We start from the raw sequence: 12504 nt of genomic DNA, 5'->3' as shown, positions 1-12504 counted from the left end.
TCTCTGTCCATGAGGGATGCAGCAAACCCTCACCCAAAGCAGGAGAAGGTGAATCAGGGGCCTCAGGGCTTGGTGGTGGTTGGGAAATCACAGCGCTGCCTTTGATGCTGAAGCAGCAACACATCCCTCCCGCTTTCAAAGCACAGGGTTGCCTTTTTAGCATCAAACCACTTCAGTGCCCGTTTGCAAACCCCTGGCTGGGGTTTGCCGTGGTCAGTGCTCAGGGTCTCAGATCTCCTGGCTGCTCTCTGGGAAGGCCCCATGTGCCAGCTGGGAGCAGCAGCCAGACTTCAAACTTGTGGCTGTGCAGAGTGAGATGGTGTGAGCTCCCTGAACCCACCGCAGAGCAAGCAGACTCTTCTGTGGGTTTTCTCCCTGCCCACCACCAGACATGCCCCTGGCAGTGCCACGTGTGTGTAAATGCCCCTCACAGTGCTCCAGGTCCCATGGGAAGTGCCCAGTGTTGTAGTGCTGGTTCCCAGCACTCATTTACAGCGCACAAGGGCTCCCATGCCAGCCTCTGTCTCTTTTCAACCCTGTTTCTGCCGGGAGCTTGAATTTCTGTCTGCCTTGAGAAGTGGTTTGTTTTTCAGAACTCTATTAAAGGAGCTATTATTCAAAATCCGCTTTTACTCTGGAAGGGGATTGCTTTCCGTCTCTCCTTTTATCTCCAAACATGTCAAATCAGCAAAAGCATGGAGTGAAAAACATGCACCCAAGAAGTTATATTTAGAAACTGGTTAGTCCCTATTTAACATTCCTGTCAGTGCTTACCCTGTTTTGCATGTCTGGACTGGTGTTAAATTAAATTAAATACATGCAAGCATGACATTTATTATTCTAGAGCTCAGCACAGGAATAACAAAACTGCCTATCTAATTTCACTGCCACAAATCCTGGAGATGTGGCTTCAAATAGTATGTTCTTATGATTATCTAAAATCCTTCCTGCATTTCAGTAAATCAAGGAGGGGTCAGCTCTGGGGAAAACTGAAAAATAACAGCTTAAAAAAGGTTCCATAAGGAGAAGGCTGTGCTCCTTTGCAGATTCACTCAAAGCTCCAGCATGGGGTATCCTCATGTGGAGGGCACTCACTGCAGTGGCTTTTTTCATGTATATGGATAAAGGAAGCAGAGCTGCTGTTTTTTGGGTGGGTTGAGTCTGGTTTTGGCCACACACCTGATGAGGCTCACTGGCTGCAGGGCAACAACACAGGCATGGGGAAGTCCAGTTCTTTCTAGGGAGACAATTGAAAAAGTGGGTGAGGTGCAAATCCAGGGTCCCTTGCAGCCCTTTATTTCTGAGATGAGCAGGCAGCTCTTTGGCCACCATCACTGCCCTAGTTAACAGAGAGTGTTTTTCACAAGGTGAGATGGTTTTGAAGGCAGAGGTGCACAGGCAGAAGGCACATTGTGGTGAGAACCCAGTCCCACAAGGCAGCAGTGGGAGAGCAGGGTGGAGCACTCACCCTTCCCAAACCCCAGTATTGCCATCAAATTACACTGCTTCCAGCTTCAGACGAGGAGGGAGTGAATGGTGTTTGCTTATCTTTTTCATACATTCATAGCATCATATTTTGGTTAAAAATAATATTGGTTCAGTGTTCAAAATCCTCCCCTTGACTTGGCACTTCTGCTGAAGCATAAAGTGCTGCGCAGGGATAGCCAGGCTTCAGGCTTGCCATTTGTTTCTAATTAAGGATTTGAACGATTCAATGGAAATTAAATACATGCAAGTGTAGCATTCCTCAAAGTTCAGTGTTTACTTAAAGAGTTTATTACTTATTTTTACTGGAATAATACAGAATGGAGTCAGTAAGGTGAACCTTTTCCCAGCTGACTTTTCTCTGCAAAAACCTGCGGAAGGAAGGAGGTAGTAGGAATATTTTTGAATGAAATTACAGCAAAGAGATACTTTGCTTTCTAGACATCCCCACTGCCTGGACTTCCCCCCTTTTTGGTCAGGCCAGGGAAAGTTTTCTGTGCTTTTAACCCCTCTGTGGAGGAGGGTGTGTGTGGAAGATGTTATTAACAGCTTTGCTTGGCAAATAAAGGTGTGGCTTGGGGTAGATGGAAGGTCCCATTGACTCTGACTGCACTAGGGCAGGAGGAAGCCTTGGGAGCAAGTTGGAGATGTGACGGTAGATCTAAAATGGAGAGGTTTGGGAGGCCAGGGGGTCTGAGGTTTTACAGCCCACAAACTTGGTGCGGGGCTGTGATTGTCACAATTCCTACAGGGCTTTGTGCCCACTCTGCTCCTTGCTGGCATCAACAGCCATGGTGTTAGCAGGATCTGGCTGATGCCTGCCCAAGAGCAGTACTGTGGGGTTTGAGCAGCTTCCCATGTCTCACTATGGGAAATGTTGTGCTTACCTTGGTGATTTAGACTTTCCAGGAGCTGCATCATCAGGGCTTTTTTGCACTTGATGTTCACACACAGCCACTTGTAATCCACAGTTCCTTTTCAAGGTAGGAAATGTGTTTTGTCTAAGAGACTGTTGGTTTAACCCCCTGGACAAATGAAGCAACCCAAGACCAAAAATCCCACTTCCTCCATTGCAAACATCCCACCAAGACCTTGGGTGTGACCTGTGCTCCAGCCTTTCCTCCTCTGAGGTGTCAGCCAGCACTTTGTGCTGACTCGGTTGCTCCTTTCATGAGCCCCACCACGGGAAGCCCAGGGAAGGCAGCAGCAGAGGCAGAGTAACCTGAGAGTGGATCTGGTTCCTTTAGGGAAGGCCACGTACCTGCACATGGGCGAGGTGGTGGATGGCGTGGACATGCGGGCGGAGGTGGGGCTGCTGAGCCGCAACGTGCTGGTGATGGGAGAGATGGAGCAGCAGTGCTACGAGTACAGCAGCAAGCTCTGCTCCTTCTTTGACTTCGACACCTTCGGGGGACACATCAAGGTGAGCCTGGAGCCCTTGGCTTTGTCCTTTCCTCCTTCCAGCCACGCCTTCACATAGCAAGGGAGGCGAGACACAGGAAGGGAAAAATTCCTCATCAGCCATTGAGCAAACAAGCTCTCCCCACAGTGCAGCAGATCCACCCTCTGGCTGCTGCCTGTCCTTCAGCTTCAAAGTGCATGTCATGCCCCTGCAGACATTGAGGCTGATGATCAATACACCTGAGATGAATTCTCCACATCCTAATCCCAGTTTTCCCTAGATTTTTGTGGCACTTAGCCCAAGAAGTTTGATTTGAACCCAGCTGGCTAAAACACATGGAAAATGATAAATATAAATTGCTTTCCTTCTACAATTAAATGTGTCTGAGGCAGCAGTGGGGAAATCAAAGAGCAGGTCTGGTCTCCTTAGCCACCCTGCCCTCTCTCCCTCACCCTGCAGCCCCACAATCCCCTCCACACAGTAAATCCTTCAGCAGATACAATGCAGCCCTTTCTATGCCTGTGTTCCCTCTCTTTGCCCTCAACAGATTTTTTGTGTTTCTTGACTGCTGTTCTTTTGTTCTCCAGATTGGTCTTGATTTTAAGGCTACCCACATTGAAGGTCTGGAACTGAAGTACATGGGGCAGCAGACAATGGGGCATTACCCCATTCATTTCCATATGGCTGGAGATGTGGATGAGAAAGGAGGCTACAACCCTCCAACCTATGTGAAGGACACCTCCATCCACCACACCTTCTCCCGCTGTGTCACAGTCCATGGATCCAATGGTTTACTGGTAAGAAGTTCCAGTGTCTGCCTTAGAGATGAAGACAGCAGGGAAAAAACTTCCTCATAGCATGAATGCAGCTTAATTATTGCAGAATAATGTGTTTTATTGTTAAAGCCAAAGCCTGGCTCTTCCCACCCTGCATACACAAGGAGTATCCCAAGCTGCCAGTGTGGCACTGGGGGCTGTGTGTGACTCAGAGTGGGCAGAGCATTTGTCTGGGCACTGCAGACCAGCCCGTCCCTAATGAGTGGTTGCATCTTTCTGCAGACACGGAGTTTGCTATTTAAAGAGGATAATCAGAAGCTTTAAGTGTGTGCCTCATCTTTCCTGTAATAGAGGTTTGGGCTTGTAATGCCAGTCATAGCATTAAGCACTCACAGAGCTGTGATTTGCTGGAGTTGCACTCTATAACAAGAAATCCTTTAGGATAAATCTCTAGAATGACTGATGGATACTAGACAAGACACAGCACATCAGAAATGTCAAGAACATGTTCCAATTCTCCCCAGATCTAGGGGTGGCTTTGTTTTTGGGGTAAGCATGCTGGACCTGTTGTTTGTGAACAGAAAGGGACTTGTGGGTGATGTGATGGTTAGAGGCTGTCTTGGGCATGGTGATCACAAAATTGCAGAAGTTTTCTGTTCTTGGAGAAGTAAGGAGGGGGGTCAGCAGAACTGCTGCCCTGGATTTCCAGAGGGCAGAGTTTGGCCTGTTTGGGAACCTGGTTGGCAGAGTTGAGAGGCAGGTCCTGAAGGGCAGAAGAGTCCAGGGGGAGTGGATGATCTTCAAGAAGCAAATCTTAAAGGTGCAGGATTTCTCTGGGCAAAGGACTCTCACCAATTTAGTGAGAGTGAGAAATGGCAGTGTATTCCGAAAGAAAAAAGTATATCCAAGCCTTGAAGAGGAGAATTTGTACTGTCAAGAGCCCTGCTGCTATATATAACAGAATTTTAGTGGAAACGTAATTGGCAGTTGCAACCTGGATGGTGACTGTGCATTAGGAGTTCATACCCCTAGAAGTGCCAGCACTTGAAGGGAGAGTCTCAGGATAATTAAAATGCACAGAAGTTGAATAAAGGGCACTTAAATTGCAGTTCCAGAAGCAGACCAGCTTTTATCTGCTATTTATGAATCTGTGGTTTTGGGTTTGACCTCTGTCCTTCTAAGTTTATAATGTGATCTTGAAAACTTACCATGAACATGCTTCTGAAATGGAGAGACATTTTACTGTATAAATTATATAAGTCACTCAGGGTCATGTGGCATTTGCCCAGTCTGAAGCTGCCAGTAGAGGGGCTTGGTACACAGTGAATGTGCAGAGTTGGTTTGTGCCAAACCAAATACCCAGAGCCTGGCATTTTTCTTGTCAGTCAGAGGGATGGGTTCATGCAGAGAATTTGGAAATAGTTTTGTCCCTTGTGCTTTCTCTGGGCAACAACTGTGCCATGGGGGATCTGTGGTATAGGAGTCCATGTGCTCAGGCTTTTCCAGCTGAGGTGGCAAAGTGAAATTCAGACAGGCTGATAGAACTGATGAAAGTGACCTGATTCTGTTGCTGTTATTGAACAACCACAATTCCCTAAATGATCATACTTTGCTTCTGTGATAAGGCACCCAAGAGAAATCTTGTAATTTAGGACATTATTTAGTCAATATAATCCTTCTTGTTTTTAGTTTCTCAAAATGTGTGAATATGAAGCTTTAGCTTTACTTGTTTTGGGTTTTTTTAACCTCATCATTATTGCTGATGGCTGAAAAGAAAGCCTCAGTGAATTAAAGCAATCTGATCAAGTTTGTTCAGTTGCATCACAGAAAATGTGCTCCAAAGGTTGCATCACTTAGGTATTGTTCCATGGCTCTGATACACATCTGCAGTCAGCAGCTCCATGCCTTGATCCATCAGGTGATCCTACCACAATCTCCTCATCTGCTTTCTGACTCTCATTTCCTTCCTTTCCTCTTCCTTCTGCGCCAGATATATTCAAAGACACCCACAAGGGTTTCTGATGACTACAGTAGTTATTGTACACATTTCCCAGCTGCCTATTGTCTTTTTACTCGGGCAGCACCAGCTGTTTCTACATGCAGGAGCACCACTCATGCAGAGATGAGCCCTGTCTTTCCCCAGGTATCATCCATTCCCTCTGAGATCAGGTAGATCCAAAGTGCTCTTTGCTGAGGGAAAATTTGCCTTTATGATGTGCACACTTTGGGAATAGCCATAAAAATTCTAGCTGGATTATTAAACTTCAGCATAGCACAGCACTGAATGATGTCCTTAACATTGAGCTGTTGATTTCAGAGCTGCTTCTTGCATGAGTGTTGTAGAGCCCCTGTGAAAATGTTTTTAATAAATGGGAGAGGGGCATCAGTTGTTTTATACTGTCATTAAAGCAGGCAGGTAATTTACATACAATTTCTCCTGCTTGCTTTGCTGTTACTTTTATCACGCCACTTCAGAGATACTCATAGATTCTGAAAAGTCTAGGAGAAAAGAGTATCCAGTTATTTCTGATGACAGGTATTTTTCTGTGGGTCTGCACAGTCTGTTGGAAGTCTCTGTCTCAACATTAGCTCTCCTCATTGATGGGTTGCACTTGCCTGTAAATTCATATTAGCTGAGAGGCACAGAGAGTCCTTGTCTGTAGAAATTCGTTTCTCACCATAATTATTGTTTTAATATGCAATAGTTACCCAATGTTTTCTGCAATATATTGGCCAAAAAACCACCTAGTTACACCACTGCAATCCCAGGGATGGAACTTTGCTCTGATTCCCATTCTCCATTGGATCCCTGTGTGCAAGCTAAAGTAGAAGCAGCCACTGGGGAAGGAAATTAAATGAGGGTCAATAAAGTCTGGCAGGATCCAGGGGAGACCTGTACTGCATGGAATAAGAGGTTGTGCTATCTAACAGCTTCAGTGGTGTTGCTTTTACTAATCCAGCTATGCTTCACAGCAATTGTTTTGCCAGGAAGGGCATTATCTGGCTCTAAATTGCTCATGGTTAATGTAAGATTATGGACTATTAGCAATGTCTTAATCAGAGAAAAAATTAAATACATTAGAAGAGTAATTTTGGAACAAGCATCTTGTTTGCTATGCAAGCATTTCAGCAGTGGGCTTGTGCATGAAACAAATCAGAGGTGACTGAGAGATGGCCTGTGGGGAAATAATTAATCAAAGAGAAGGTGACAAATGCCTAAGGGACCAGATCCCTGGCTCTAACTCCCTCTTGTTCTGTGGACTTTCAAGGATGAGTTAGGAGAACAACAGGCATTTGCTGGCTCTGAGCCTCTCTGCCAGTGCCCAGCCCTGTCTCACCCTGCTCTGTTCTCTCTCACTGCTCTGGGAGATGTGATTCCCTGGGACAGCATCCCTGCTTGGCCCCAGCTGAGTCTGGGCACTGCAGGTTTCCCTGTCCCTGTCCTGGTGCAGTGTTGTGCCAGCTGGAAAGATAAATGGCTGAAGTGGCAAACATTTCTCTAGGGAAACTGCTTCCATCATCTAAATGTCCCAACACCATTGCTTATGTGTCTTTTTGGTATTGCTGTCCTGTGAGAGAAAGCTGATAGGATTTGGTGGCAGTTTCTATGGAATTCTGAGATCTCTGTGGTTAAAAGACTTCCTCTACATGTTGGAAACCTTCTTCAGAATGATGCTCACTCTCTTGAAAAGTTCTGTCCTGTAAACCTATATCATAACAAGGCTGGGATAGTTCATTCTTCTGAGGGGGTACCATTTAGTATACATGTTTTACACCTAAATAAAGAAGGCTAAACCTTGCAAAATATATAATTTATTAGAATGGGAAGTTAACAGTGAATTTCAGTGAGGTAGCTTAATGGAATGTAACATTTTGCAGGTCATTTTTAGCAGTGTTTAATTGACTGTGATGAATTGTGCTCAGAGATTTGAGTATTTACACTGGAGCATGGATGCTACATAATAGAAGTCTGTGTGGTTGTAAGCCAGTAATAGATTTGGCAAGCAAAGTGTTTGTTCTCATGTGAAAACATATTTGTAATCATTTCAACACTAATACTGGGATTTTATTTGAAATTGGTGCTCCTTGCCCCAGGAATGAGGTGTGAAGGTGACAAAGAAGTCTCAAGCCTGTTTACAAAAGCAATTCAAGCACTTGGATGCCCATGCACTTGGTCTCTCCAAGTGACACCATGATGAACAGGGCTTCTATCATGGTTAATACTGTCCCTTGTCCCCTGACAATTACTGTTTCATCAGAAGCATTTAGAGGAACACTTCTGTGGCAGATTAACCTTTGCTGGGGAGGTTTCCTGAGTCCAAGGTGATTGATGAGTGGTGACTGATGGGAACAGCAAGGAAAGAGCCCAGGAGATCCAGACCTTGCCCTGGTCAATGGAGACCTGACATTAATTTTCTATATCCCAGATATATCCACTGACAACTGATGTGCTGCTTCCCATCTTGTCCCATCCTTATGCTTCAGACTCACATTCCTGCTCTCAGATATTCCAGTGGTGTGAGGGCTGTTGTTCTGTCCAACCAGCAGTGTCCTGATGTTACCAGCATCCAAACCAAAACCAGAGCAGCACTGATTAACACCAGCTGATTTGTCTCAGGGTCAAGCAAAGCTTCTGTCAACAGCTTGAAGAAAAAGATCACATTAAACATAAAGCAAGCCAGCCTGTCTGGAAAACAAATTTCTGCCTCTCTGATAGCCTGGAAAAATATTTTTCATCTCAGCTGCATTTTTGAGCTGCATTTTATGTAGCTGCCCATGTAACTCCACATGAAGATGAATGAGCCCAGATGTGATTTGAACATCTAATTCCTCTCCTCATCCCCCACCCTGTGTTTTTTCCAGCTTCATGCTAAGACAGTCTCTGATTTCTCAGGCAAACAAAGGAATGGAATGAGCATTTCCTAGGTGATGACAAATTCTAATTAAGTGTTAGAGTTATTGCTTTGACTATAAGCTCTGAAGGGTCTGAGAGGAATCTTGCTTTTGGTTTTGGTTCTAGATCCTGAGTTCAAAAGGGAACTGAGGCTCCTATGTGCCATCATACTGTTTGTTCTAATTGTGCAGTGGCTGAGCATAAAACCTCAACACTGGCCCTTGTTTTGTTCATGCAGGTGAAGGATGTGGTGGGTTATGATGCTCTGGGCCATTGTTTCTTTACGGAGGATGGACCAGAGGAGCGCAATACATTTGAACACTGCCTGGGGCTGCTGGTGAAGCCCAGCACTCTGCTCCCCTCCGACCGCGACAGCAGGATGTGCAAGCTGATCACTGAGGGAGCCTACCCAGGCTACATCCCTAAGCCCAGGCAGGACTGCAGGTGAGTGAGAGCCTTCTCCTCTCCTCTCCTCTCCTCTCCTCTCCTCTCCTCTCCTCTCCTCTCCTCTCCTCTCCTCTCCTCTCCTCTCCTCTCCTCTCCTCTCCTCTCCTCTCCTCTCCTCTCCTCTCCTCTCCTCTCCTCTCCTCTCCTCTCCATCTCCATCTCCATCTCCATCTCCATCTCCATCTCCATCTCCATCTCCATCTCCATCTCCATCTCCATCTCCATCTCCATCTCCAATCTCCTCCATCTCCCTCTCCTTGTAGGACTTAGCCATAACAGACAGAATTCTGTGTATGGGATTATGTAGATATCTGTAGGGATCTGGGCTGTTTGCCCCAAATTTGGGAGAGCATTTTCCTTGGGGTCTTTATCCTTGTGCTGTTCAGATGCCTACAGACCTAAGGTGTACTTTTAACTTTTTGTTTATAAAGTCCATTGAGATGGTTCCCACCTAAAATGTTGTAAATCTTTGTTTCAAAGTGTGCAAGCCCTGCCTTGTGCTTTGTAGAGTCTTGAACCATAATTTTGCTGATGGCTCAGCAAAAAGTTGCTGAGTTCAGAGTGGGCCACGTCCTGACATTTGTGCTCATCTCAAATGGCAGCTGATGTTGAAAATATTTCAGTATCACCCATTTTGTCCTCAGAACAGCTGAGGTTTTGTTCAAACAGAGATATTTTTGACTTTTAGTTTGGCAAGGGAGAGAGAGGAATTAATGCAATGCTCTTTTTCACATCTGTGTTTGTTTATAAAATACACCTAGTGTCCCTATTCTTAAAATAAGGGTTAATTAGCCAATATGCTCATTTTCCACTGATAATTTGTTTAATAGTCATAGGGACATATTTTTTTTGTAATTTTGAAGACTGTTGCATGAATGAGTGCTTTCTAATGGAAAGGTGTTATGGTACTTTGATCTGCCCTGTCTTCCTTTATAAAAGAATTCAAGATCTGGTCAGAAAAAACAGCTCAGCTTGTTTTGCACTGGGCTCATCCAGCCTGGAAGTGCATGAGTACACCAACACTAATCCCAGTGCAGAGACAGGATGAGCACCAGCTGTGGCTCCATCAGCTTGGGAGAGGCAGGCAGGGAGCTGCTGCTAGGAATTCAAACAAAAGATTGTGCCAAATGACTCTGTAACCTGCCCAATCCATGTGGCTCTGAAGAACAGATTAGGCTGAAAGGCAGGTCGCTGTGGAAATACACTGTCCTTGCCCTTGCCTACACAGCAGGAGGTGGTCTATAAATAATCCAAATTTGTTTATTTCCAGGCCAGTCCCATGACCAAAATAGAAAAATTTTGCTGTTTTCACCATAAAGTCAGTCAAACGGAAATGCATCAGCAAAATCAGTTGGCGTAAAGCCCCTATCCTTCAGGCAAGATTGAAATAAACATAGGGGTTCTGCAGGTTTATATCCTGCAGAAGGGCAAATCTCACCCAGCAGATTTAGGGGCCAATCTGCTGGCTGTAAGTGCTGGATGTTTCCCTGCCTGTTGGTTAACAAATTCTGTATGTCACAGCATGGACAGTGATGGATGGATTGATCTGTCCTCCTTGATGGGAATCTTTCAGTTGAGAGTCTTTTATGTGCATTAGACAAATGGAATGCTTTTGTCCCAAAAGAAATGTGCAGGAGGGTGGGAGCAAATAAAGTTAATCAATCACAGCAGCTCTTGGAACAGTCAGATAGGGGGGTACACTTGGAAAGCCCTTAGTGGGCAATTCATTGGGTTCCTTGATTAAACGAGTCTCTAATGAACCCAAGGGCTTATGTGGGGGCAAAGTTCTTTTCTGTGACTTGTGCAACAACATATTTACCTTATCATAAACCATGATTGACATCTGACAGCTTCATAGCAGGCTTGGAATTGCAGTTGAAATTCCTCATTTAATATGTGGTGTTTTAAAAGATAAGGCCATGTTCTCTGTCAAACCACAGAGGACATGAGATATGAGAAGAGAAGGAAAAAACACATTCCTCTTGCCCCTGGGCAGGGCCCCTTATCTGGGGAGGTATCAGCCCTGTCTGCACTGGGGGAGTTTATGGGTGACTCTGGTGTGTGCTCAAAGTGTCATTTTCATGCCATTCTTTGTTTTTCTGACCTGCAGTGCTGTATCAACCTTCTGGATAGCCAACCCACACAACAACCTTATAAACTGTGCAGCTGCTGGATCTGAAGTGAGTGCACAAGTTTCTTATTTGGTAACAGCCTAGGCCAGTGACAGTCCTGCAAGGCTGAGGGAGGCTCTCACTGGAATAAAACCTGCTTTTGTGACACAGACAACAGACATTTTAAATTTGCTTGATTGAGACACACATTAATGTGGCTGGTGCCACCAATAAAAAGAATGGTTTTACTTTTGCTCCAAACTTCTTGTCACTTGCTGTTTCTAGAGCTGGATTTAACAAAATTCCACAGTGTGCAGCCTGAATAAATTAAATTAATGTGACTGTGGAGTCTCAGAGAAGTCTTTGGCAATTATATTGTTGATTGCAGCACAGTAATGGTGATCTGAAATTTCAGGCAGCCCTAATGCCAATTCCACAGACATTTTTGGTCACATCAGGAGCCCTTATTGTCCTGAGAAGACATAAAAACAAGAAAACAGAGAGGTGTGGTCTTTCCAAAGCTTTCAAATCTTGGGTACCTGTATTAGTACTCCTTGTTAAATTTTTAGGCAACTAAACAAAAATTATTCGATTTTTAAGTTTGGAAAGTCTCACTTATGCTCCAGTATTGATGCCAAAACTTAACCCTGAAGATCAGAAGGGTGAATATCGATGCTCATGTGCGTTAAACTCTTACATGGGATACAATGTTCTTACATGTTTATGTGCGTTAAACTCTTCATGTGCGCTAAACTCTTACATGGGTTACAATATAAGAGCGAGTTCGTGTGTGTTAAACTCTTCATGTGCGTTAAATTCTTCGTGTGCGTTAAACTCTTCCATAGAGCGTTACATGGATCAATGGCTGTGGTTTGTCCTGAAATCCCTGGGCGTATGTTCTTGTCAGCAAAGTCTCAGCTGTCCCTTCTCTCTCTCAGGAAACAGGCTTTTGGTTTGTGCTGCACCACGTGCCCACAGGTCCCTCAGCAGGCATGTACTCCCCTGGCTACTCAGAGCACATGCCCATGGGGAAATTCTCCAACAACCGCGCGCACTCCAACTACCGGGTGAGTCTGCAGCAATGGGAATGGGAATGCTGCCCTCAAAACAAACCCCATCCCTCCCTCCAGCTACACAAGCTATTAGTGCCTGTGCCTTCTGTTTCCCTTGGAGCTCTGCAGCTCTGCTTGTTTGTGGCTCAGATAAGGCAGCTCGCGGGAGCGCTCGCGGCCAGCCGGCACCTGCTCCGCTTGGCGCTTGGGCATCCAGAGCCGCTCTCCCCTCTGCTCAGGCTGCTTCCCTGCCTCCGTGCTCCTGAAATACTGCCTCCAGGAGCATCTGCTGGCAGCCTGTCTAATGATGCACCTCAGCTGCCAATGCTGGCAATTA

At 45.4% G+C, this 12504-nt stretch overlaps 1 protein-coding gene across 3 annotated transcripts in view; it reads left to right on the top strand.

The window, feature by feature from the left end:
• The window catches only part of CEMIP (cell migration inducing hyaluronidase 1), a 100916-nt gene that overhangs the window by 69783 nt on the left and 18629 nt on the right, over nucleotides 1-12504 (top strand). For all 3 annotated transcript variants that reach the window (XM_058033221.1, XM_058033219.1, XM_058033220.1), the window contains exons 12-16: nucleotides 2733-2908; nucleotides 3475-3684; nucleotides 8796-9001; nucleotides 11115-11184; nucleotides 12054-12182. In XM_058033221.1, coding sequence (XP_057889204.1) covers nucleotides 2733-2908; nucleotides 3475-3684; nucleotides 8796-9001; nucleotides 11115-11184; nucleotides 12054-12182 — 791 coding nt within the window. The remainder of the gene's footprint in view (nucleotides 1-2732; nucleotides 2909-3474; nucleotides 3685-8795; nucleotides 9002-11114; nucleotides 11185-12053; nucleotides 12183-12504) is intronic.

The sequence above is a fragment of the Melospiza georgiana genome, chromosome 13 (assembly GCF_028018845.1).
Source record: "Melospiza georgiana isolate bMelGeo1 chromosome 13, bMelGeo1.pri, whole genome shotgun sequence".
Lineage (NCBI taxonomy): Eukaryota > Metazoa > Chordata > Aves > Passeriformes > Passerellidae > Melospiza > Melospiza georgiana.
Note: the sequence above shows the minus strand (reverse complement) of the source record. Positions and strands in the feature narration are given on the sequence as shown.